The sequence below is a fragment of the Lytechinus pictus genome, chromosome 7, assembly GCF_037042905.1.
Source record: "Lytechinus pictus isolate F3 Inbred chromosome 7, Lp3.0, whole genome shotgun sequence".
Taxonomy (NCBI): Eukaryota; Metazoa; Echinodermata; class Echinoidea; order Temnopleuroida; family Toxopneustidae; genus Lytechinus; species Lytechinus pictus.
The window spans coordinates 963,050-990,521 of record NC_087251.1 but is presented as its reverse complement, the minus strand read 5'-3'; the positions used below and the strand labels follow the sequence as shown (position 1 = coordinate 990,521).

The 27,472-nt window shown below is 36.1% G+C and overlaps 1 protein-coding gene across 1 annotated transcript; it reads left to right on the top strand.

Moving 5' to 3' along the window:
- The first annotated feature begins 1,473 nt into the window (after positions 1 to 1,473).
- Positions 1,474 to 27,472, top strand: LOC129265183 (uncharacterized). Its single transcript, XM_064101546.1, has 8 exons — positions 1,474 to 3,234; positions 5,127 to 5,228; positions 5,824 to 5,948; positions 7,194 to 7,362; positions 9,769 to 9,872; positions 10,425 to 10,541; positions 10,845 to 10,966; positions 14,842 to 27,472. The coding sequence occupies exons 1-8, from the start codon at positions 3,232 to 3,234 to the stop codon at positions 22,518 to 22,520; spliced, it is 8,421 nt and encodes a 2,806-aa protein (XP_063957616.1). The 5' UTR covers positions 1,474 to 3,231; the 3' UTR covers positions 22,521 to 27,472.

The following is a 27,472-nucleotide window of genomic DNA, read 5'->3' as shown; positions in this document are numbered from 1 at the left end:
TAAAGAGACCATCATCCAGTACATTTAAACCAACCTCGAGCATAAGTTAGGTATTCTGTAGTATGAAGACACACAAAAAATAAAAAATAAAAATCCACAGGGATCCGTATTAAACACCATTCATCTATGGTAAACAGATGAAAACTATACCCAAGCGAAAGGTACATATTTTTAAAAATTTGTTTGCCATAAAATAAGAGTGACATTTTTATGTAAAAAATGATAAATTTATTTTATACAGTATCATTTCATCCTAATCGCCAAAGAAGACAAAATTGGTTTTTACATCACAAAATACTACATTTTAGGAAAACATTGTAATTCAACTCATAAGAAATTATTTTAGAAGTATTTTTTGTGTGAAGATACACATCTACAGTTGAAAAAAAATCTACAATTATCAAAATCGAAGACCGCCTTTATAGGAACAACTTCAAAATAGCTGCACTGGGTAATGTTTGTTTACTGAGGAAATAAAAATGGCAGAACCATTTAAAATAAATCGTTCAATCAAGTGACCTTAATCCTGTAGCATTTCACTTCGAATATCAAATCAGGAAATAATTATGTGTAATAATGACATGAGGGGGACCGTAAGGTTTAAAAAGAAAGAAAGAAAAAAGTCTTTCTTCTCTTAAAAGCGGAGTAAAATGTTTCTTTTAGCAAAAGTATCAGATATAAATTGCATGAGACCAATACTTAAAAAAGTTTGTCCTATGTTACCGAATTAATTACTCAGGAATAAATTAAATGAGAACTATCATCCTGTACATTCTTATTCCAAAACAACATATTCGTTTCTACTCTTGTGTAAAGACAGAATCTTACAAATTACACATTAATACAAACTCAAAACATCAGTTTCGAAATAGTTCCAAAGTGAAAAGTACAAACTTGCTGAGAAGACCTTTCTTTCTCCTTTCTTTTTTAAAGATGAGGATCGGGTTTAAAAAAAATACAACGGACATAGTCAGCGGAATAAAAAGAATCAAAATATTAGATATTAACAAACTTCACGTGTAATGCCAATATGAAGTTAGGTGTATTGACAGTTACACGAAAAAAATGCATTTTTTTATAGCAATGATCAACTTCATGCTTCAATTGAGAAATTAAAATGAAATATCCTGTAGCCATATTCCAGTCTTCTGTTGTAGCATCAAATGGGCTCAAACTTCAATCCGAGTATGACTTTTTTGTAGAATGTAGGTTTCATCTCGACTGAAATATAAGATGAGCAATTTTCAGAGGCCCTGAAAATTTCCTGCCATGAATGAGCTGAAATAACTTTTCTACTGACAGAATCAGAACATAGGCTTTCGCGAAGGTAGCAATAAACAGGTAGATTCCAAAACATTTCAACTTTTTTTTGAAGAATATCATAACGACATTGAAAACACTTTAGCGGTAGATATTATTTCCAGTTAGAGCACATTCAAATAAATTACTCTCTCCACTCAACCCATCTGGCAGGAGGTTCACCGTTGTTGCTTCGTTTCCTGGTGAGCAGAAGTTTAGGAATCTTATCAGATTCAAGTTGTGCGACCCTTTCAGAAGTGTCGGATAGGCTAGCCGTAATATCGGTAACAGATGACTTAACTCCCTCAAGTTCATGCCTAAAACCGGACAGTTCCCTTAACACGTGATCAAATCTCTCATTCATAACTTTGTTGATAGAAGAAAGCATACCTTTCATTTCTTGCTTGAAAACATCGAACTGTACAGAGAGTGGTGGGTCCGATCGCTGAAGCTCGGCGGAAGGGCTGGGTACCGCGGAAGCGGACCGTGGTGAGCCGTAGTTCGAAGCCTTGCCCGACACATCAGAATCATCGGCCACACCCAGATTCACCAAATCTTCTTTTCCTGGCTTATTTTGACGAGGGTTGTTTCGAAGCTTGTAGTCATTTTTACCCTTCTTCGTCTGACTATTCATAATTACTAGTTAGATAGGTGCAGAGACTCAGGGGAGCTGAAAAAATGCAATTTTAGTAGATTTTCTCGGAAAGCCGCCACATAAAGCTGTTTATCCAAAGAGCGCCATCAATGTTTTTTTTTTAGCATGATGGTATGGCATTGATTATGATGATAAAGTTAATGGTATGGTGATATAGAATAACGGTGATTTGAGACGATACAGGGGCAGAGAAAGGTTTTGAACATGTGATGTGATATAATATGAGATGATTATGCTGTGACATATTGAAAAATTCTTTGCTCAATGATCTTAATTGTTGATCATGATTATGAGAATAAATGATGAACATGACTATGATGATGATCATGATAGCAATGATGGTATTGATAATGATGATAGTACATATGGCATTGATAATGTTGATGGTATGGCATGATTATTTTTGGTGAAGATGTCTTTTTCCCCATAGGAAATACACACAAAATGAGAAAATTTGATTAAGATGCAGTTGTATAATGCATTATTATGCATCAAGGAAGGTGATGATGATGATGATGATGGTAACGAAGATGATGATGATGATGATGATGATGGTAATGGTAATGGTAATGAAGATGATGATGATGATGATGATGATGGTAATGGTAATGAAGATGATGATGATGATGATGATGATGGTAATGGTAATGAAGATGATGATGATGATGGTAATGAAGAAGATGATGATGATGATGATGGTAATGGTAATGAAGATGATGATGATGGTAATGGTAATGAAGATGATGATGATGATGATGATGATGATGATGATGGTAATGGTAATGAAGATGATGATGATGATGATGGTAATGAAGATGATGATGATGATGATGATGGTAATGAAGATGATGATGATGATGGTAATGGTAATGAAGATGATGATGATGGTAATGGTAATGAAGATGATGATGATGATGATGATGGTAATGAAGATGATGATGATGATGGTAATGGTAATGAAGATGATGATGATGATGATGATGGTAATGAAGATGATGATGGTGGTGGTGGTGGTGGTGATGATGATGAAATAATCATTAGCCAGTTATACATGTAGTTGATGTGACATTGAATACTAGTTAGTAGTTTGTACATGCAGATCAACAATTCTATGATCCCAAATCATCTCCCAGTTTACCGTTTTTTGTTTTATCTTTCGAACACATTCTCATTCTTTAGGATGTTGTGTGTTCTGTGACAGTTCTGAGCAATCAGTTCAACGTTATGGTAAATTCCTTCACCATGAAGAAAGTGGAATCTGTGCTCATTACTATTGTATGGTGAGAACTTTAATTTATCTTTTAGATACAGTTCTGTTTTTCATGGCGTTTGCTTGTTTCAATGGAAATTCTTCACATTACAATTTACAGGAAATAGTTTTCTTGATATCATATCAGAATTAGCTCTACATTTTTGTCTCGCCTGCATAGCAGATTGAAACTATCGGTACTGCTTTTCCAAAGGTGGCAGTGCCAATATTAAAATCTGCAAGGTTACGTTTTTTTTTTTTATGTCATAGCTTTGAAAGTACTAGGACCTAGTTCATGAAACTTGGACATAAGATTAATCAAGTGTTACTGAACATCCTGCCTGAGTTTCAGGTCACATGACCAAGGTCAAAGGTCATTTAGGGTCAATGAACTTGGACCATGTTGGGAGAATTATTTTCAAAATCTTAACCGAAGGTTAAGTTTTTTAAATGACATATTAAACTTAAAAATGTATATGGACCTAGTTCATGAAACTTGGGCATAAGGTTAATCAAGTATTAGTGAACATCCTGCTCGAGTTTCAGGTCACATGACCAAGGTCAAAGGTTATTTAGGGTCAATGAACTTTGGTCAAGTTGGGAGTATTTGTTGAATTACTATCATAACTTTGAAAATATGGATCTAGTTCATGAAACTTGGACATTAGGTTAATCAAGTATCACTGAACATCCTAACGAGTTTCAGGTCACATGACCATGGTCAAAGGTCATTTAAGGTCAATGAACTTTGGCCGTGTTGGGGGTATTTGTTGAATTACCATCCTAACTCTGAAAGTTTATGGATCTAGTTCATAAAACTTGGGATATAAGAGTAATCAAGTATCACTGAACATCCCCTGTGAGTTTCAGGTCACAAAACCAAGGTCAAAGGTCAGTTAAGGTTAGTCTAGTTAAGGTCAATAAACTTAAGCCATGTTGGGGTAATTGTTTAATTGCCATCATACATGTAACTTTGAAAGTTTATGGATAGAGTGAATGAAATGTGGACATGGGTGTAGTTGACAAGTCTTAAAGGTCAAGTCCACCCCAGGAAAATACTGACTTGAATAAATAGAGAAATATCAAACTAGTATAGTGCTAAAAAATTTCATCAAAATCGGATGTAAAATAAGAAAGTTATGACATTTTAAAATTTCGCTTATTTTTCACAAAACAGTGATATGCACAACTTGGTGGGTCAGTCGATGATGTCCATCACTCACTATTTCTTTTGTTTTTTATTGTTTGGATTATTCAATATTTCATTTTTTATAGATTTGACAATAAGGAGCAACTTGACTGAAACATATAGTATTAAACAATGCTAATCCGCCTAATGCCACATGTTCAGGGAGGAATTAATCGCTGTATCACTTGCCAATGAGGAGAAAAGTAGCATATTTCATATTTGACATAATAAAATACAAAAGAAATAGTGAGTGGATGACGTCATAGTCTCCTCATTTGCATACCAGCCAGGATGTGCATATAACTGTTTTGTGAAATAAAGCAAAACTTTAAAATGTCATAACTTTCTTATTTTACATCCGATTTTGATGAAATTTTCAGTGTTATGCTTGTTGGATATTTCTCTTTTTATTCAAATCAACTTCTTGTTGGGGTGGACTTGTCCTTTAACTTAGTCACCGTTCAAATGTCATTTATGGTCAGTGAACGCGGTATTATGTCATTATATGAATGGTGTTTTTGTGAATGATTATTTTATAGTAGTTTTCAAAGTTAGCACTGCTGCTATATTAAATCGCGTAATGCAGGCGAGACTGCCAGAGGCGTTCCACTTGTTTTAGAATTTCACTAAATATTCATGAGGATGGTTCTTCATTTTTCTGCTTTTACAACATGAACTGAATGTCATGATGAACTTTCTTTTGAATATAATGATGCATTTGTGTGTGTTTGCAGCTATTTGCTTGTGGACTCAGTCAGCGTGGTGAAAGCCATGAAGGGATTGAGGGATTCTTAATCAAGGATATCTTAGCTGAGAGAAAAAGGGCACAAAAACTGGTAAGTCAACAATAAGGAATTTCAGTATGAGCATGTGCAGATAAAGGTCAGCAGAACTGAAACCCATCAATATAAAGCTCTTTGAAGATTGTGTGACATACTATAGCAATGCTCAATTCATAAAACATGGATTCAGAACATTGAACTTCAATTAGTATAAAAGAGGCCCGTATGAAATAACTTGTCTCTTGTTGCCCATATCTGGCTGCCGTTTTTTTCTGTTTGTGACTTTAAGTTACTTTGACCCACTGCAGTTCTACAGTAGAGTAACAGAGGAAACAATGCGTCCATGTCTATGCATAAGGATTATAGAGTTATTGGCCGATAAATTGAAGCAAGGAAATTGAGAGATCCTGCTCAGTACTATTATTTCCATAGCTTTACTTGGTTAATTAAAGGTTTGAATATAGATGCTATCTAGCCCACTAGCCCAAGGGGTGGGGGCCTATTTAGCCCCCCTAACATTTTTTTACCATTCCGCTGCTGGATTTAATTTTTTTTAAGCCCTGAAAGTCTTCTAGTTTTTATTCCCCGTGGCATAGTTATTTCGGATGAAAATTTATAATCCTGTGTTTATCATTGTATTTTACTGTAGAAATGTAAGTACTGTAAGAAGAAAGGAGCTTCAGTAGGTTGCTCAGTGAAGGCATGTCATCAGATCTATCATTATGGATGTGGTGTAGATGAGGAAGCAATCTACCTATTCTATGACAGTTTTGTGTAAGTTTTCTACTACTTTTCTAAAGCCTCATTTAGATATTTTGTGGTGTGATAAAACCAAGTATTTTTTACCATAGTATTTACATGTAGATGTAGCCTGCATATTGCCTTACTATTACATGCTTCAAGTCTAGAAAAAATTATCTAAAATTGCATGGTACATGTAAAACTTGTGACATGATAATTTAGTTGTGATGTCATGATCCATGCTACATGTATGAGGGAATATCGCAGTGACTTCAAAAGTCATTTTCAATCGCTTCACAAGTTTATCTGGGCAACTTTGGACATATTATTGTGCTGTTGGTCTACTTTTTCTTTTTGCTTGTCATATCTCATTGTTTTTATTCACAAAATGTTGCTTAGTTTTGTGTACGATGTCAGATTTGATTCAAACTATTGAATTGTTTTAAACTATGCTAGGTTTCCAAACTTTCCATTATCATATGTGGACCTGGAGGCATGAAAGATAAAACAGTTTGTGGAAAAAGTATTATTCAGTCATGGAGACCAAGTCGCGGACAATTTGTGTGCAGATTTTAATTGTGATTGTGCTATTAAAGGAGAATGAAACCCTTGAAACCAGCTGAATCCATATCAAAGAGAAAAATCAAAGAAAAATATTGGTGAAAGTTTGAGGAAGACTGAATGAATAATAAGAAAGTTATGAGCATTTGAATATTGAGATCACTAATGCCATGTAGATCCTCCCATTGGCAATGCGACCAAGATCTGTGATGTCACACACGTACAACTCCCTCATTACTTTAGTACTTATTTCACTTATATTCTCACTTTTATAGAGTCTATCACAAGGTGCGGTGTTCTCTTTATGAGAGGACAAGTAGAGAGGTTTCACAACATTATATCATTGATGAATCGTTTGTCATATGATTAGAATGAGCAATAAGAGATGTTTTGGGGAATATTTTCAGCGTCCAAAAGGGGAGAGTTGTTCATCTGTGACATCATAGATCTTGGTCGCATTGCCAATGGGAGGATCTCCATAGCATTAGTGATCTCGACATTCAAATGCTCATAACTCTTCTATTGCTAGTCCTATTTTACTCAAACTTTTGTTGATCTTATTCTTTGATTTTTCTGCTTTCACAAAAGCTAACTTGCTCCAAGAGTTTCATTCTCCTTTAACAGCCAAAATCTGAAGGGGGGTGTCTCAAATCATCCCTCTCCTGGCCAGTCTTTATGAGAAAGGCAAAATGGAAATTATTATTATTATTAACTCAGATCTTACTGCGCGAAGCATCGTCCTGTTCAGAAGGTATTACCTTCCTCTTGCTCACCAAGTAAAGGGACATGTCCAATATGTATGGAGCCTGTAGAGACCACACCAAGCAATAGTGTACTCAAGACACCATGCTGCAAAGGTACTTGGCTCCATAGACAATGTGTCCAGGTTAGTAAACTCCAGCTTTGGGCTGCACGATAATGTAAAACAAATCAATTTCGAAATAGCCCCATACCATATTTCATAGATCTCCTGAATAAAGACATGCCCAATCAATAAACCCATTACTGATTTGAAAGCAATACCATAAGTACTTACATATCAGGTTTGTATTTTTATTGATCTTTTACAACTTGCTTATTTTTTTTTAATTCTTACATTACCACTTCTTCATTATCTTATGTACATGTATATTAATTTGTATTGCCTTAATTAGTATTCTTGCCTTATTAACTATATACATATTTCTCATGTAAGTTTTTACAAAGGTTACTGCTTTTTAATGTTTGAAATATGTAATGAGTCTTTTAATTGTTTGTACCTTGTATATATATGACCAATTTTAGCCATTTGGCTGTGACTCATGTTTTTAATAAACCTTGAATTAAAAAATACCTACATGTAGGGTTACACAATGATACCTAGGGTACAAGCCTTGAAATAAGCAGCTGCAGACCAGGGGCAATTTAAAAAAAAAATTGCTCCCGGCTCACGGGCTTTTTACAGGAACCGGGGGCAATTTTCTGGAACCGGAGGCAATTAAAAAAATATATACATAACGGTGAACCACACCGCAAATTTGTTTATAGTAAGCGCAGCTCCTGCAATTTTTTAATTAGTACATGAATAGCATGCTAAGTATTAGGCTGACATTTAAGAAATCAGATTTAAATGTTTAAGTGTGTTTTTACACCCTCACTCCACATCCCCTTTACAACCACACACACATGGGCTTATCTATTTTTCATCTTTAATGAACCACGAACAATGAACCCCCCCAAAAAAATCTAAATAAATGAATAAAATGAAAATATAAAAAAAAAAGAGAGAGATGGAGAAAGAGAGAATTCAGATCAAATAATAATAAATTTAGAAAAAAAAAATAATTTTTAAGTTTTTTTTTTCATGGTTAGAATCACGGATGTGGGTGAGTGTTTGTGTGTGATTGTGACAGTGAGGTGCACTTGGATTGTATATAAATTATGTTAAAGAAATGAAATCAATATCGTACTCAGTCTATTCAAATTCCAGCACATAGCCACAGGCTATGTACATGTATTGTAGGTTCATGTACCTTAACTTAAGTTTTTCACAAGTTATTTGAAAACGCAGATCTCCACAGAAAATGCCTTTCATTCTGGGAGAGTCTAAATTCAGGATAAAAGACTCGCACATCGTACGTGCTGTGAACAGGGATTTATCTCCTGTGCAATTCGAATTACTATGTCGCAGAATTGTGATATCCCAACTGGAAATGTGTGCATTAGAAATTGCATATGGTGAAGTATGGAAAAACCGCTACTGGAAGCACGCGCGCACATGTATTACAGAAAAAAAAGACGGACGTAGCTCACTTTTTATGGTACCCCGGTACCGGTACAGAAAAAAAGACGCACTTGGCAATTTGAAATTGTGCTTATCATAAATTGAAAGTTACTTGATTTTGGCTTTTCAGATATTTAAATTACATGTATGATATGGCTTCACTGCTCACTCACGGCGGGCGCAATTACCTGGAAAATATTTGCGCCCGGTCGTCAAAATTTTGATGATTTTGGGGCTGTATGGGCGTAATTGATGGCTTTATGAGCGCGAATTTGCGCTCAGCGCCCGCTTATTTCAAGGCTTGCTATTGTAGATACTTTAGCTATGATACCAACTTTCCAGTGAGCCCTACATAACATACATTTACCCATTTTTGTATGCTGATCTCCTGACAAGAAGGTCTTTGTTATGACATTACTAGTGATCAGGATCTACCATAAATGAAGTAGGTGCTCCACCAATGAGTCACCAGACTCACCATATCTGGTATAGTGTTCTATCAAAATATTCTATCATTAAAACTTCAATGACTTTGGGATGAGGATGTAGTACATGTCATGATTGATATTGTAAATGAGTCTTTATTTTTCAGACATCATTAGTACTACATGTTGTAATAAATGAATGGCAGTAGGTTGGAATGGGTAGACATCCTACTCATCAGGTTCTAATGGAAAGGGTCATGAGTGTCAAATCTGACCAAGATTGTTCAAATATCTTTTTATGATTTTAATGAAGCTCTTTGAATTGGATTTCAAGAGGAATTAACACCCCCCTCCAAAAAAAAAAAACCCTTTCTGGGCCCCATTGCATAAAAGTTATGTAACTGTGCCATGCAATGGTAACTTGCATGGAATCCTTGATTTTGATTGCCTGTGGATCATCATTACCATGGTAGTTATCATTGGAATGCAAAGTTAATATAATAGTATCTTTTATGCAATGGGGCTCTGGTAGGTTTTTATCAAAATTGGATGATAGTAAAGACATAAAAAAAACTACCAGTAATTGTTTCATATGTGTCTTCAGATGCAAGCTTTGAGTGCTGGTTACTTCTTCCGATGTGCCATCTGTAACAATGAGAATGAGTTTCAAGACGAAATGAAGAAATTTGGTATCTACCTACCAGAAAAGTAAGGAAATTGATGTATTCTATCAATACATTAATGAGTTTTTAGGACTTTGTCAAATCAGAAATATTCTTTCTATTTTTTAATAAAGGTTTTATCAGATGGAATGCAGCATTCTTATAAATGGATGCCAGGAACAGGAAAATGCACATTGATTTTCATGTTCCAACTGAATAATAATAATAATAATGTTTGTAAGTTCTGCATATTATTACCCTAGTCTAGTTAGTGTACAACATGGACATTTACTTACAAATTAAATCCTTTTGCCATTAAAATGGTATAAGCATGTAATTTTCTTTCCAAATTCTTTGATTTTAACAAAAGTTTACCATTAACTGCTTCTCTTAAATCAGTATGTGACTTTTAAACCTTAAATCAAGAATTGAGCTGTGGACATCTGGATTTCCTCATTTTCTTTTTTGCATGAAGTGAATTTGCTACAATGCATGTTTTTTAATATTTGAGATCCTATCTGTTAAATAGACAAAAGTACTATTAGAATATGACCCTTTTCAAATGATATATAATTGATAGTCTTTGTTTGTTTTCCAGGGATGCTGATTGGGAATTTGGAAGTTCAGCATACCAAGAACTCTATGAGAGACACAACCAATGTGATGTCAGTAAATGTAGATGTCCAAAAGGCAGAAAGTATTCTACACAATCAGGGTAGGTTGTCTTTCATACACTATGGTTTTAATCTGATTTAGATGTAATAAAATACAATACTCTGTGTCAGAGGATATAAACGAAACAAATATACTACTGGTACACCCCTTTACCTTTAAACCAAGAGTACTGACGTAATGACAGAGTGCATTTCATGTATGTTGTACTATGCACAGTAAAGGGACTGCCATTTGACTGGGAGTTCTTAAACATGATCCAGAAAACCAAAGAATATTATATCACTCAGTTGATGTATTCCTCATGATATTTTTTGTTTTCAATTTGATTTTTTTTCCATCTCAGTCAATGGGAAATTGTACTATGTGATCTATGCGGTTCAGCTGGGTGTCATGTGTCTTGTGGTGGATTACTAAGTGCTTTAGATGACTGGGCATGTAAAGATTGTACTTCAACTTTCACCAGAGGTATGTCTACAACTACAAAAATCCAGTTATAGTAACGTCCATTTGACCTCTCAGGTGTTTGTATGCATAAATGAAAAATGTTTGTCATATTCCAGTAGTAAGTGAGTGGGCAATTCCATGAAATAAACAACCTTTATGTATTTCCACCCCCCTCCATATTTTAACTTATTTTATTTTATTACCTATTTCTTACATGACATAATAATTTACTCTGATAATCTCACAGCATGAGAACTTTACATACGAGCCAGATTGGGAAACAAGTGAAATCAAGGTCCCCACTTAGAAAGAGTTGCGCTTGATCTGATCAATCACAACTATGGAAAGCCATCAACATCTAACATATATGTTTGTTCAAACTGTTTTCTAGAAATAATTTATATTCATACGTTCACTGTTTTCTTGACAAATATTTGAGATTGATCGGATCAATCGTAACTCTTTGTTAGACAGGGCTCTCGATGAACCCACTGATGGGGGGAGGGGGAGGGGGCTGGATGTTGATATTTTATTGAATTGCCCAAATGGGTAATTGTCCTGTAAAATATGCATGGTAGACCTATCTGGTTGATGGGTCTTTTTCAAGCAATCATACTAGAGTTGCCCAATTGTGCTTTTGTGTGTCAGTAATTTTTGGCATACTCAGGTTTTTAGTCTAAATTCCCATAGTGATTGGTCAAGAAAATTATATTAAAACATTCTTAATCTGCGGTGCATATCAATGAAGTATTTACACTTTAACCCTAAAGCCGCTGGGGGGGGGGGGGGGTTGAATCAACGCCCCCTCAACAATTTCCGCGACAATTCCGCTGCGTGAAATTTTTCGACCGCGCCACTTGCTGACTTTTTACTTTGAAGTCTCGCGCATTTTTTAGACCAAATTTATGACCTGGGTATGCGGTTGAAAAGTTACGCAACATTACATAAGTGCATGTCAGACCCAAAATTGCTCCAACACGTGATTCTGTGTACAGAGTCAATGTGAATTGTGTTTTCTCATCTTATTCATAAAGATATGATTATTTTTACTGACGTCAGCCAAAATTAATTGATTCTAGCATAATTATGCTTCAAAAAGGTTCTTCTATAAATTTGGCAAAAAAAAAGAAAAACAAAAGAAATTCCCCAAATGCATAAGAAATTTATTTTCAAACCAGAATTGTTTTCATTTATACTTGTTAGCAATGGTATAAAGGTTAGTAACACCAATAATTAGCATTCTAGGAGTTAGTGAATTAGAGCAAAAAGTATGTTTTGTGCATAATTTAGCATAATTAATTTGTATTTAAAAAACCTTGTTATTTTGGAAAAAATAACCATACAGCCTTGTAGAACACACCCCACACTATTATCATGCCAATTTTCACAATGCTCATGGGATCGGCAGCTGAGATCTCGGGGGGGGGGGGGGTGTGGTTGAATAAAATATTGACAGAATATAATACTTATTGAACACTGCCTTCTTCTATAAAGCTGACAGATATTGTCTGTCACAATAGTGCTGTATCAGATAAGAGGGTGATTAAACAAGCTTACTGTGCTGAACATTTCTCATAATTTAGGAAATAATAATAGTTTAAAGAACAAATCAGATCTATTGTAACTTGTTGGAACAACTCGGCTATCGAAATGAACTATGAAATTCGAGGTAAACATTTAAAGTTTTGCTTAATTTCACAAAACAGTTATATGCACATCCTGGTCGGTTTGCAAATGAGACTGATGATGTCATCCACTCATTTTTTCTTTTGTATTTTATTATATGAAATATTCTAATTTTCTCAGTGTCAAGTGAAACAAAGATTAATTCCTCCCTGAACATGTGGAATTAGCATTGTTTTAATACTGTATGGATCAGTCAAGTTGGTTCTTGTTGTAAAAAATGAAATATTGTATAATTCAAACAATAAAAAACAAAAGAAAAAGTGAGTGATGGACATCATCGGCTGTCTCATTTGCATGTCACTGAGATGTGCATATAACTGTTTCGTGAAAAATATGCGAAAATTTAAAATGTCATAACTTTCTTATTTTACATCCGATTTTTATGAAATTTTTAGTGTTTTGCTAGTTTGATTTTTCTCTATTTATTAAAATCATCATTTTTCTGGGGTGGACTTGACCTTTAAGGGATGAAAAAAAAGGAATTCTAATAAGTCACCCCGTTCTTATACCATGCCGTCATATCTTTCACAGATTTTGATCTACTTTTCTGCAAAATTTGACTTCATTTTGTTTTGTGTAGTTCTATACACTCTCTCAAGCATAACCTCAAGGAATAAAAGCGATTAAAAAATATTATTTTACTCTGTTCATGGCTGCATGTAAAACAGATCTCGCGGTGGTCGTGGCATTCAAGGGGGGGGGGGGGTTGTCGGGCAAGGAAAAAAGTTAGAAAGGAAAAACATCAAATCAATCTCCACTTTCATGTGCAAGTTATTTTTCATGATATTATAAAGTAAGTGATGCTGACTGAAGTGAATACCTTATTCAACAGTCATAATTATTGCCATTTGCTTAAGAAGGCTTGTACCTATATTTAGATGTGGGAGAGGCTTCAGGGTATTTCATTTTTATAACATTTTTTAAACATTTGTTTTATACCCATTGTATATCTAGTATGGTATGATGACAATTAAACATGATTAGAAAGCAGGCCTGAGTCATATTAATTTTGAAAAACATTTAAACGCCATTTGAAAACGGGCAGTTAGGGTTAACTGGCAGGGGGACAAAAGAAAAAACCTTCCCCATAGGTTTCTGAAATTTCACATCTTTACATATATGAAGTACTTATTTTCCATATTTGCTTGAAATTATTTTGTTTTAATTGGAAACTATCAAGAAAGTAAGAAATAATCCCTTCATTTTTTACACTGAAAGATCCATTTCAGTTGATGTCAAGCTCAATTTACTGACATGAATGCAGGCCTATACCCCAATTACCTTCCTCACGATCATTGCTGGGCGCACGTGATTTGCATAAACACTTGAAGCCAAATAGTGTATAAAATTAACTAATTTTGAAGCCAAAATCTCCATCATTACTATTATTATTGGTATGGAAACTTACAAAATAAAGGTAGTAATAAATTTATAAACCATACACTAGTCCAATTATTTACATCCAAAATGAAACAATTCCAATTTAAAACTCACCTAAGATTCACCTTTTTATCATGGTTATGTCAATAAAAAAACACACTCCAAAATCAACGTCGAAATTGATCCTCACGTATATCATGTATTGCTTAAATCCTTGCTACGGTCCTACATGTTTGAAACATAATTTGAGTATGTTTCGAGATTGCAAGCAGAGCATTCACCGTTGCATGACATAATTTGATGTAATTTCTCGCTCTACGTTGAGTCTCATTTGTGTTATAAAGACCTATACAAGGCCTATATGATTTTCTCTCAAAATTAAAGACCAGCAAGCGAACACTGTCACCAGATCATGAATATGTATATATGCTTTCCATAAGCATGAGATTTGCGCTACTGTTGTGTCATCAAATAATTGAGGGGTGAGCCTTGTTTGAAATATAAAATCTCATAAAATGTAATGTAATATTTCTTATTACATTCTGTTTCATGAAAATTTCAGCACATGAAAGGCCACCGAAGTGCACAATAAGACAGACAAGATTCTTACTTGGATCTGCCAGGTGTCGATGTGTATGAGAAATTCTTTGAGAATCTAAAGTACTAGGGGCGTTAATGAGATGCAAATTAGGGCCTTCTACTGCACCTGGATGTCTACATGTGGGACTAGAATATCATATTCTTGCAAAGAAATGTATTTAATGCCAATAGATAAGAATGAGTTATTGAATCATTTATTTGAACTTATTTATGCTTTATATTTATTTCAGGTTTTATGGAGCAAAATGCTGCCAATGAAGGATATGATACTTCAAAATCATCATCTTCCCTTGGAACACAGCAGAATAGAACCCCAGGTCAGAGTGGCACTCGAGCAAGATCAGCCATTAGGTCCCAAGGGAAGCGTCCACGTCCTCCCCCAACAACACCCAGACCTGTAAAGAAGATGAAACAGAGCAGTACCCCAATCATTCCACCTTTATCACCTGTGTCTACTCAACAATCTTCTCTTTCAAGTTCTCCAAAATCTACACCCTTTCAAACTATGAAGTTTCCTAGAGTGTCATTGTCACCAACATATGAGTGGGGAAATTCTGGGCATGGCAGTTCCCGAGAATTATCCGTTACCAAGTGCAGGGAACTGCTTCCACAGTTAGATTGCTACGTGACCCTGGAACCCCCATCTCAAAACATAAATCTTCCTAATCTCAGCATGCCATCTCTATCTCCAGCTGCCAGCTCATCCAAGAAGAGCAAGAATAGCAAGACTAGTAATAAATTGAAATACAAGAAGGCCAGGAAATTAGATCTTAATTCTTGTAGCCTTGCAGGTGAGACTGGAGCACAAGAATCATCATTGTTGAGTGAAAAGGGTGATATCCTTCAATCTGCTTCTGGAAATATGTCAACACAAACTAACGTTAATCATTATACTAGCAACCAGTCATCTGTGAAGTTGAGCTGGGGTAGCAGAATCCTGGATTCAGTTGGATCTTTCCTGTGGAGGAGGAGGTCACCATCTAAAGCATCAGCTAGTTCAGGAGAAAGCCAGGAAACGCAAGCATCCTTGAATGACAGCAATGGCTTTCATAATTCAACCCAATCAGAGAAGCTGCTGGACTCAAATGCTTTACTTGAATCTTCCTCCTGCTTAGATTCTCCAGAATCCAGTTCTCCTGTACCTCTCTCAAAAGAGATCAAGGAACAGATAGTTCCTGTAGACACTGAAAACATTCCAGTCAAAACTAAAAACATGCTTCATTCTCTAACGTCCTGGAAAGATGATACAACATGGAAAGAAGCCAAACAGGATCTTGTTCAGTTATTTCAGGTTGACGGTAGGGCTACAAGAAGTGCTTTGAAGAACGTTGAAAAAACACCATCTAAATCTACAGGAGAGGAAAGAAAAGCCAGTGGTTTGAGCAGAGAAGACAATGCTCAGCAATTACCTCTTCCGAATAAACATTATGATACGAAGAACAACAATGGTCATGCCTCCTCTCTCCAAAAATCTATCTCTCCTTTACCGCTCTCTAAAGAGATTAAGGAACAAATAGTTCCTGTAGACACGGAAGGTATTCCAGTCAAAACTAAAAACTTCCTTCATTCTCTAACGTCCTGGAAAGATGATACAACATGGAAAGAAGCCAAGCAGGATCTTGTTCAGTTATTTCAGGTTGACGGTAGGGCTACAAGAAGTGCTTTGAAGAATGTTGGGAAAACACCTTCTAAATCTACAGGAGAGGAAAGAAAAGCCAGTGCTTTGAGCACAGAAGACAATGCTCAGAAATTACCTCTTCCGAATAAACAATGTGATACCAAGAACAACAATGGTCATGCCTCCTCTCTCCAAAAATCTAACTCTCCTTTACCGCTCTCTAAAGAGATTAAGGAACAAATAGTTCCTGTAGACACGGAAGGTATTCCAGTCAAAACTAAGAACTTGCTTCATTCTTTAACGTCCTGGAAAGATGACACAACATGGAAAGAAGCCAAGCAGGATCTTGTTCAGTTATTTCAGGTTGAGGGTAGGGCTACAAGAAGTGCTTTGAAGAATGTTGGGAAAACACCTTCTAAAACTATAGGAGAGGAAAGAAAAGCTGGTGGTTTGAGCAGAGAGGAGATTGCTCAGAAATTACCACTTTCCGGTAAATCATGCAATGCTGAGAGCACGTTGTCCAATGAAGATGATGCAGATGTTGATCAAATGAAAATACCAATTTCTCATTCACAGGAAGTAGAATCACAAATAAATCCATCAAACTCTACACGACAAAAAAGAAAAAAAGGTGAAAGTTTGCTGAATGATCTGACATCATGGAAGGATGATTCAACCTGGAAAGAGGCTAAGCAAGATCTTTCCTTACTCTCACAGGTTGATGGTAGAGCAACAAGGAATGGATTGAAGAAAGATGGGTCAACGCCAGCTAAGAGAAAAGAAAACGAGATCAATGCAAGCTGTCCTGATATCAATCATAAACCAATTGTTTACCCCCAAAGGATATCTAATATTCAAAGCTTAGCATCTCCCAAGGTTGACTCTCATGGTAATTCTGAACCTGCTAGGGCTGCTGTTAATTTGTCAGAGGAGAGTGAAACCCCTGTTGTTGCATTATCTATCGAAGGCCTACGGCATGTGCAAAGCAATTTGGTGAAAGATTTGACATCTTGGAAGAATGACACATCTTGGAAAGAAGCAAAGCGTGATCTTGATCATCTATTTCAGATTGATGGGAGAGCAACAAGGAGTGTTTTGAAAAAAGATGGAATAAAGTTGGCAGATGATACAGCACTATGCTCTCCATCGCCTAAAAAACAGAAACTTACCCTTCATTCACCTTCTCCCCTACATCAATCATGTCATAGATATCGCACCCCGAAACGCGATTCATTTACTGGCAAATGGAAAAAATCAAAAGGATCAACAAATCCGAAGTATATGGTCAAGCAGAAAATATCAGCCAGTGATGCTCCTGCTAAGAATTCCCATCCAATTTCCTGCAACAAGCAGAGTAATAAACCACAGGAACCAGACAAGCCAACAAATTTGACAGTTTCAGCAGAGGGATCCAAAGAGCTACATGCTCTTACTTCATGGAAGGATGATATTACATGGAAAGAAGCAAAAGGTGATCTGGTCAGCCTTATTCAAGTTGATGGGAGGACAACAAGAAGTGTCATAAACAAAGATGCGAGGGCAAAATCCACCCCAATAACAATCCTTGATACCACAGGCATTGAAATGCCATGTGATTCTGGGCTGACTTCCTCAAAGAAGAGTAACAAATTAGACCCAAAACATGATGAAGATGGTGCATGTGCAACAGGAAACAAGGATTCTGGTGAAGCAGTATTAGATCATGAAGCAGAATCATCTGTTGCATCCATTAATGAAATCAAAGAAACAGGTGAAATGAATGTGAATCGTAGAGGATCATCCAGTGTAAAGAGGCATAAGAGAAATTCCTTGGGAATTCTGACTGCTTGGAAGGATGATCAAACCTGGAAGGAATTCAGAGATGATATGTCCAAGTTGCTTGAGGAAGATGCCAGAATGACACGTAACAAAGCACAGAAACATGGTCTCAAGGGTATCAGTTTCTCTCCAAATAAAGTTGGAAAGCAGACCATATCCCCTTGCATAATCAAGGATCGAATGCCATCTACCAAGCTCATTTCAGCAGAGACAGTTCTCGATCGATGCTCACCAAAACATACAAGGCCATCAATTGAAAATTCTTCTAAAAGGTCAGGGAGGCAAAACCAGGCATTGAGTGGTTTAATGGCAGGATCTAGAAATGGAAATTCACAAATGGAGAAGCCAACTTGCAATGATATTTCACCTCATTCCTCCAAAAAGATGGAAATCAGTGTAACAGGAATTGACATTGCATGTAATATTGGTACAGAGGAAGCTTGTCAAAAGGGAAAGTCAAGGAAAAGCTTACTCAAAATCTTTGCTATAGATAATGATGTAATGTCTGAGAGCAGTAGAGGCAAGAGTGAGCATGGTGATAGGGAATTTCCTGATAAAACTGCCAGTGGTGTACATAGAAATGAGAAAGATGCCCAGCTTGATGTATCATTGTTAACAGAGGAAGAACTAGAGGATGATACTAAAGTTAATGAAAGCCCTGGTAAAATCCACAAGAGGTCTAATATTGTTTTAAACACTGGCAAAACTTCTACCAAGTCAGCTGACAGTAAGAGTAACTTAAGTTTGCAAGATGTAGGGAGACATGTGCAGCTGATTGATCGATCATCACAAACAACTGCTAGTATAAATGAAACTGAAGCCTATCTTGCTTCCATGGGCCAGCATTACAGAGAACCAGGTAATCTGTCTTCTACACTCATCCAAGATGGAAAACTAAGGAGTAGATATACGCAGACATACAATGTGATGTGTGTAACTCCCAACATAGAGCCTGCTCCCAGCAGTGAAGGCGAGTTATTCAATAGAGAACTTGCAAAATTGCCTGAAATGAGTGATGGAAAAATCATGCCACAGAAAAACAATCGGCAGTTAAAAAATCAGAGAGAATTTCCTCAATTGACACGGGAAAAGGAAAAGGGAATTAAAAAGAAAGAAAAATCTGATAGAGGACAGACAGACTACATAACCACTCCACAAAATTCAGCAGCGGCTGAAGGTGTAATGGATTCAGGTGATAACCAGACTGCATTCACAAGTTCAGAAGCAGAGTCTCAAACAGGAAAGATGTGCAGAAGTTTGTTGAAAGAGGAACTAAAAAAATCAGTTCAATCTTCAAAATATAGAAGAACTAAAACTGAACTCTTGAAATTGTGGACAGGAGATGATGTGTGGAAAGAAGCAAAAGATGATGTCCAGATTCTCTTAAATTCTGAAGAAAGAATGAGTAGAAGCACCAGAAAGGAACCAAAGCCTACCCACTCATCGCAAAGTCCAACATTGGCCCAAGGAAAGACAGATATTGGCTCTTCAATGGATACCATGGGGCTAAATCTATCAAAAGATTTACGCAAGAAGAAGTACTGCTGTTCACACATGCGGAGTCCCTGGAAAACTACATCAAACAATGCCATTACCCATGAAACATTAATCGAACCTGATGAATGTCAGGAACCCTCACCTGTGTTTGGGAAAAAGTCACATCCTGCCATCAACAGAAAATCAGATGGTGAAAAAGCACATTCAATCTCCAGAAGTGATTCTAAACAGCGAAAGAGTACACAAGATATTGATTTTCAAATCTCTCCTGAAAGCATGAACAAGGTGTGGAAGCCTAGAGTTTGCTCAAGTGTTAAAAGAAGTAAAGAAGATGGGAAAGTTGACAGCCCATTATCATGTTCAAAGGAATCCACTACTTTGAGACTGCATCTTATTGCAACAAGTAAGGCAAATAATCAAAGTCAGGAACATACAGCTAAAAATATTGGAAGACCTAGAAAGGAAGCTGAGTCTTCTGAGATTAAGGAAAATATGGGAAGGCAGAGAAAACAAGTTGCGGATGTCGCAGATTCTGATATAAAAGAAAGTCCTAGCAAACAACCAAGTGATACTTCTGAGATTAAGAAAAAGATAGGAAGGCCTAGAAAGGAAGCTGAGTCAGAAAAGATGCAAAGGTCTTCTGAGATTAAGGAAAATATGGGAAGGCAGAGAAAACAAGTTGCGGATGTCGCAGATTCTGATATAAAAGAAAGTCCTAGCAAACAACCAAGTGATACTTCTGAGATTAAGAAAAAGATAGGAAGGCCTAGAAAGGAAGCTGAGTCAGAAAAGATGCAAAGGTCTACTGAGATTAAGGAACATATGGGAAGGCATAGAAAACAAGTTGTGGATGTCGCAGATTCTGATATAAAAGAAAGTCCTAGCAAACAACCAAGTGATACTTCTGAGATTAAGAAAAAGATGGGAAGGCCTAGAAAGGAAGCTGAGTCAGAAAAGATGCAAAGGTCTACTGAGATTAAGGAACATATGGGAAGGCATAGAAAACAAGTTGTGGATGTCGCAGATTCTGATGTAAAAGAAAGTCCTAGCAAACAACCAAGTGATACTTCTGAGATTAAGAAAAAGATGGGAAGGCCTAGAAAGGAAGCTGAGTCAGAAAAGATGCAAAGGTCTTCTGAGATTAAGGAACATATGGGAAGGCAGAGAAAACAAGTTGCGGATGTCGCAGATTCTGATATAAAAGAAAGTCCTAGCAAACAACCAAGTGATACTTCTGAGATTAAGAAAAAGATGGGAAGGCCTAGAAAGGAAGCTGAGTCAGAAAAGATGCAAAGGTCTTCTGAGATTAAGGAACATATGGGAAGGCAGAGAAAACAAGTTGCGGATGTCGCAGATTCTGATATAAAAGAAAGTCCTAGCAAACAACCAAGTGATACTTCTGAGATTAAGAAAAAGATGGGAAGGCCTAGAAAGGAAGCTGAGTCAGAAAAGATGCAAAGGTCTTCTGAGATTAAGGAACATATGGGAAGGCAGAGAAAACAAGTTGCGGATGTCGCAGATTCTGATATGAAAGAAAGTCATAGCAAACAACCAAGTGATACTTCTGAGATTAAGAAAAAGATGGGATGGCCTAGAAAACAAATTATGGAAATTGCTTATTCAGGAAAGAGAGAAAGCCCACACAAGAAACTTGTTAATGCATTTGACAAATCTTCAAAGACACCAAAGAAGAGAAAGATGCCTGGTGAGGAAGAATTATTGGAGAATGTAGTTGACAGAAGTATTAAGAAAGCTAAGAGGAGGTTTGAATCAGATACAACACAGTCAACTTTTGCCAAAGCAGATGACTTAGAATGCAGTGTAGTGGCTCTCCAGAAAGATGTACCAGTTAGAGAGGAAACTAGTACCTCATCTACTCAGACATATGCAACGGTCAAGGAAGTGGAGGACTATGTTACTTCAAAAGGAAAAGTCTATTTGGAACCATGTTTTGTAATACCCAGACCAAGCCTTATAAAAATAAAAGCAACTTGTGATATGAGAACCCAGACTTACAACTTGGAATTATCACCCTCCTTGGAAGATGAAGTCAAGCCTGTGTACCCACCCATTGAGCATGATAAAGGGGACGCCAAAAGACCTTCAAGAACACCACAGAAAATGGTGGAGAAGAGATGTGTTAGTAAATCACCTTCGATTCTTGAGAAGTTGAATCCTCACGAACTTTCACCCATCCTTTCAGCGGTTCCATCTAGCACAGGTGATTTCCCTTGTGCAGTAAGAGCTCATTGTTTATGTCAAACAGATGTACCAGTGGAAGAAGTTGAGGCTCATATTCAGGCAATGGGAGAATGGTACAGGGAACCAAGTATCATTGTGACAGGATCACAGGATGGAAGAACAGAACCAAAGAACAGCGTCAGAACACAGACATATAATATGAGCCTTCCAGAAAGAGAACTTCCATCATTCAAAAAGAAATGGTCAAAAAGAGTACAAAATCAAATGAAATCTACACAGACGCTGGCCACACTGGAGGAAGTTGAAGCATACGTTGAAGCAAATAGACACATCTACACAGACCGAAATTATTCTTCAACACTGAGCTACTTTGTGAGTGGCTCATCCCTTACTAGACACATGCCAACACAAACCTTTTCTTTTGTTTTGGATAAGGAGTCTCCTGATAGGTATTCAACAAGTGAAAAGCAGATAAGGTCTGAAGATATCAAAGGAAACTCTGAAGCTGAACAGAGAAAGGGTCTGAATGCTACAGACAATACTCCTAATTCCTCAAGACAACTTGCCAAACCTGAAATAAGGAATTCAGTGAGTAATAAAAAGCAGATCAGTTCACTTCCCAATCAGCGAGGTAATCAGCTACAAGAGAAACCACCTGGGGCAGATTGTCAGGTCGCTAGCAATGGTATCTCCCATAGATCAAACAAGAATTCTCTGTCTTCTGGACTCAATACTAAGAAACAAAACTGGTTCCGTTTGAAGCCCAAGAAGTAATCTCAAACAGGATCATCATTATATCCCTTTTTTATCATGAATTTGTATTTGAAGATTGTGTCTCATTTCTAGCTTGTTACTGTGTAATATACATTGCATAGAATTGTCTTATTTCCTTTTCAAGATTGACATTCGAAATTGAATATTTTTCATTGTTATCAAGAATTTTAGTTTCCAATCATGGCTGTGGATATATTTTTAACTTTTTTGTCCTAACTTGATTCATGAATCATTGGTGTATGTACTTATTGCTCATAATCAAATGTCATTTTTTTTTTTTTGGGGGGGGGGGTTAATTTGGGGGACCTTTTATGTTGGAATATGCTGAGGTTGTATGCCACATCTACAAATAAAATGATGTTTTTTTCATTTACTCAGAATATGTCTTTTGAACCCTCTGAGTATTTTGATTTTTTCTCTTTAAGACAAGCAGTTTCCCCGAAAAGGATTACATACTTGTACATGTTCTTGATATCCTGAATTTAGCCACTTTATTGCAAATTTTCATTTGATGAAAATATAATTTGTCTTAGGCTCATAACTATGAAATATAAAAATATCTCTGTTCCTTTCAGTTTCGTAATCTCCTTGTCATTAAGTAATTTACCCAGATATAATGTTAATCTTCCTCAGTAAAATATATTGAGACCACCACTAAAATAGCCTCAATTATAAGTCATGGGATTTCGTGAAAGGCAGGGATCCTTTAACTGATATAATACCATGTAAAATTTAAGTCATTCTCCAGTTGGGGATATACATGTTCAATTATTTAATTATTCTCTTTTTTTATATGTATTTTTAAAATAATATTTATTGACGGTTTAACATCAACACTAATTGAAAACATATCAACAGGTGTTCTTAATTACCCCAAGTTGAAAAGAGATGTTTATGCCTATTAGATATATGATTTTATCATGTGAAGTCTCTTTGTCTCATGGTTACCTTTGCCCTTCTCCCCGGACCGTAGCAGAAAGGTTACATGTATATTGGTTATGTTTCCAGACAATGGTAACGACCTTGGTAGTATTGCTCAACATCCAATCAAAATCAAGGATACTATAGAAGTAACCATTGGATAACAGAGATACCATAGTGCAACTTTTGTTTATCAGTTTTGTGGTCTTACTGCTGTTGAATTAGGGAAAGGAAAGGGAAGTGATTTGATGCCATGTACATATTAATTAGCTGGACCTTAAAGATGCAACTGTATTACATGGATTTCCTCTGCTTATCGCAATGCTCGGTTCCAGCCAATTGTAATGTAATTTACTCCTGTTGTACATGCTACAACTGACAAATTACACTACCTTAAACACATCCCCTCAGATCTCTAAATCACAGAAATTTACATGTGTTTCTGCTGTGTATAATACAAATTATAAAAAATATCTTTCTTTTTTAGTATTCAGATTACTGAAGACAATTTAATTTGGGGGAAATGAAGACTTGTGTTTACTATTGATAATGACTAGTCAAATATCATTGGCTAACCCATAATTCCATTTTCTATCCATACTTTATTTTGTAAGATCCTGGGTTGTCAATGATTCTAGAACTCAGGATTACCTGTCTGGAATAATGTGAGTCACTTATTTTCTCCAAGATTTCTTTGTAATTGCGTATGTATCCTTTTTGTCAATAGATTATTTTAAACTAGTGAAATTTGTTATTTTTTTCACAAGTTGCTGAAATGTCAATAAAAACACGACCTATATCTGTTTTGTTGAGTACATGATGCTACAGATATTAGCTCGCTTTCCAAGAACATTCTAGACAAAGTCGTTACCTTCAAACATATTTGTTTTCTAAATATCTCATGAAATCAGTTTAATCTTTTTAAGATAATTCTTGATGTGGACATGACTGTAAAACATGTTAAATTTATTATGAGCTTCGGTAATATTTTGTTAATAGTTTTTTGCTCTCTGATTTGAAACAAGATTTCTTCAAGATTTTCTTAAATTGATAGCTTTCTGTTTTCTCCCTGTGTGTTGAACTTCTGAAATAAAGGTATTAATGAAATATAATAATGAACAGATGATATAAAGAAAGTAATGAAATAATTGAAAAATGGTTGAATTTTAACCAATAAAATTCATTTAAATTGCCATTCTTAATTCAAAGAATCTGTCTTTGATGGCTCTCCCCTCTCTCCCTCTTTGTATACCCTGACAAACAAAGTTTGAACTTAGGAATCGGCAGTCGGGCGTGTGGTCAGTTGCAAATCATGCTGGTCAAACCACTTACTCAGTTTTTAGCCAATTCTCAAATTTGGAACACACGTTGGCCTTGGGGGTAAAGATGTAGAAGACATATTTTTCACATGTGTTAAAATTTCCCAAAGGAAATTGTGTTGCCATGGTAATGGTACATTTTTGCAAAAAAATAGGTAAAATCTTGTGGTTCAAACTACATCTGTTTTAACTAATTCTCATGAAATTTAGCTCACACATTGGTCTTGGGTAAAAGATGGGCAAGACATTTTTTCCATGTTTTGGAAACTGTGTTGCCATTGTAACAGCATATTGTCAGGAGAAGGAGAGATTTGACTCGGGAAGTTGTATATAACACTTGTTTGGCACAATCTAGTATAAGAATATTCATCGACTTAAGGTCAACTTCTGCAAGTTTACTGTATATACATGTAGTTGTTGAGTCTCTGAAAAGAATAGGTTTTCATTATTTGATCCTAACAAATATTTAATGATCATTGGTAATTTACATACGATGTGTATGATTTTTGGTGTATGATTATAAGTATGTATAGGATCACGTTGATGTCAGAAAATTGGTACATGCTATTTTGTATGTTATACAGAGGGCTTATATAATTTCAACAGTTACATGTATGTGTTATAAGATTTTGTAAAGTGCCTTGTGATCATTACCAAAAAGGTTAAAAAATAAATCTCTAATGTTAATCATATTTCAAAGTATCAGTGAACAAATTTATGGCTCTAGAAGAACCCCTACAAAATAGCAAGGGTATTGGACCTCTTTTACAAATTGATTTGTATTAGAACTGATATTCAAGAAAAATAATCTTCATGCTTCTTTTTTTTCTTTTTTACTGTTGATGATTACAGGGGCGTGTTGCATATAGGTTAATTTAGACCCAACTCTGAATATAGAAAGAATCATTATTTCAACCTATTGGTAGCATGCACCTGAGTCATGTCTTTAATATTTTGTAATTATTGCAGAACTGCAATCCTCCTTTCTTCACACCTCAGATTAGGGTATACCAAACATGATTTCAGTGAATTGAGTTACATTTATTGTATCCCCCGAACAGAGTTCGGAGGATACTATGGATTTGGCCGCATCCGCCGCCGCAGAGATTTTCTTGTGAGCACTCTATCAGCTGCATTTCTTCTCCGATCATCTTCAAACTTGGCATAAAGGTAGAGTATGGTATAGCAAAGCCGCCTATCGATTTTGGTGTGGGCGGAGACATCGTTGCCATGGTAACAAGAGTTTTTCTCTCGCCCACCAGAGGTAAAGGCGAGACTTGGGGATCCAAATGTCGTCCGTCCGTCACAAACCTAATGACACATAACTCCACAACCGTAAGTCGCTTTTCAACCAAACTTGGATGGTAGATGCACTTGGGGACCTGCATCTTATGCTGCAGTCGGAGGTCACATGGTAAGGTCAAAGGTCATTTTTAGGTCAACGTTAAAGTTTACATGCAAAACTCTTCTGACACCTAAATCCGCAACCGTAAGTCACTTTTCAACCAAACTTGGATGGTAGATGGACTTGGGGGACCTGCATCTTATGCTGCAGTCGGAGGTCACAGGGTAAGTTCAAAGGTCATTTTCAGGTCAACGTTAAAGTTTACATGCAAGACTCTTATGACACCTAACTCCGCAACCGTAAGTCACTTTTCAACCAAACTTGGATGGTAGATGGACTTGGGGGACCTGCATGTTATGCTGCAGTCGGAGGTCATATGGTAAGGTCAAAGGTCTTTTTCAGTTCAACGTTAAAGTTTACAATTGGTGATACTGGACAATACTTTAGGTTCTGCAGAGTCACGCTGCTATGTCATATTATTGTCATCAAATTTGGTACCCACAGGCAAAATGTGGGCAGGGTCATTGTCGCCATGATGATTGTATTTATTTGTCAAATTTCTGTGTGAGCTCTATATATCGCAATGACGGATGACACGGTGGGTTCGGGGGATACATGTGCTCGGCTGTGCGACCCGCCGAGCATCTCTAGTTTACACTGAATTAATTTCTTACAGAGTTGCAACCTGAAGGTGGTATTAGTTAATAACCATGATTGATCATTAGTTTAATTAAAGAGACTTGATAAATGCTGAATGGCCAAATACATAAATCAATATTCTGGTATGAATGGAGTTTGTCACTCGAGTGTAGTGAAAGGTTGGGAATTTGGTTGTATGTATTATGGTGCAAGTGATATAGAATGATTGTAAATATGCTTAAAATGTGCATGTATGATGATGATTTTGAGGTTTGGTAAATATGTTAAACACATATCTTTTCTTACTTGCTTATCTTAGATTGAAGATAAATGTAAATATCAGTCTTGAATAAAAAAGGGAAAAGTATAATAAATGCAATGGAGGTAACCTCAGGATTTTTTTTTATTCTGCTTAAATCATGTCCATTTTTCTTTGAAATATCACATAGAATTATGAAAATTATGAAATGTAATCATTTACTTGGAGTACAATGGTGTGGTAGGGAAATATTAATTTGATAATTTGATGAGATTTTAGAAGGTAGTTATTTATGTAGACCATTGCCTTCACTTTGATAGTGCCTTTTCCTTTATTTTCATAATGATTCTGCATTTCTCGTACATGTATATTTTGTTTTGCTTGTGCATAAAAAGCCTGAAGATATTACCGAGAAAATAAACATGCATGATTTTATGTTTTGAATAAATGGCATGACTAATAGATTAAA

Bases quoted from the DNA above. Each gene is read 5' to 3' on its own strand.
- LOC129265183 (XM_064101546.1), top strand. The intron at 5,949-7,193 runs GTAAGTTTTCTA...TTATTAACTCAG, and splicing joins CTATTCTATGACAGTTTTGT to ATCTTACTGCGCGAAGCATC. The intron at 10,967-14,841 runs GTATGTCTACAA...TATTTATTTCAG, and splicing joins TACTTCAACTTTCACCAGAG to GTTTTATGGAGCAAAATGCT.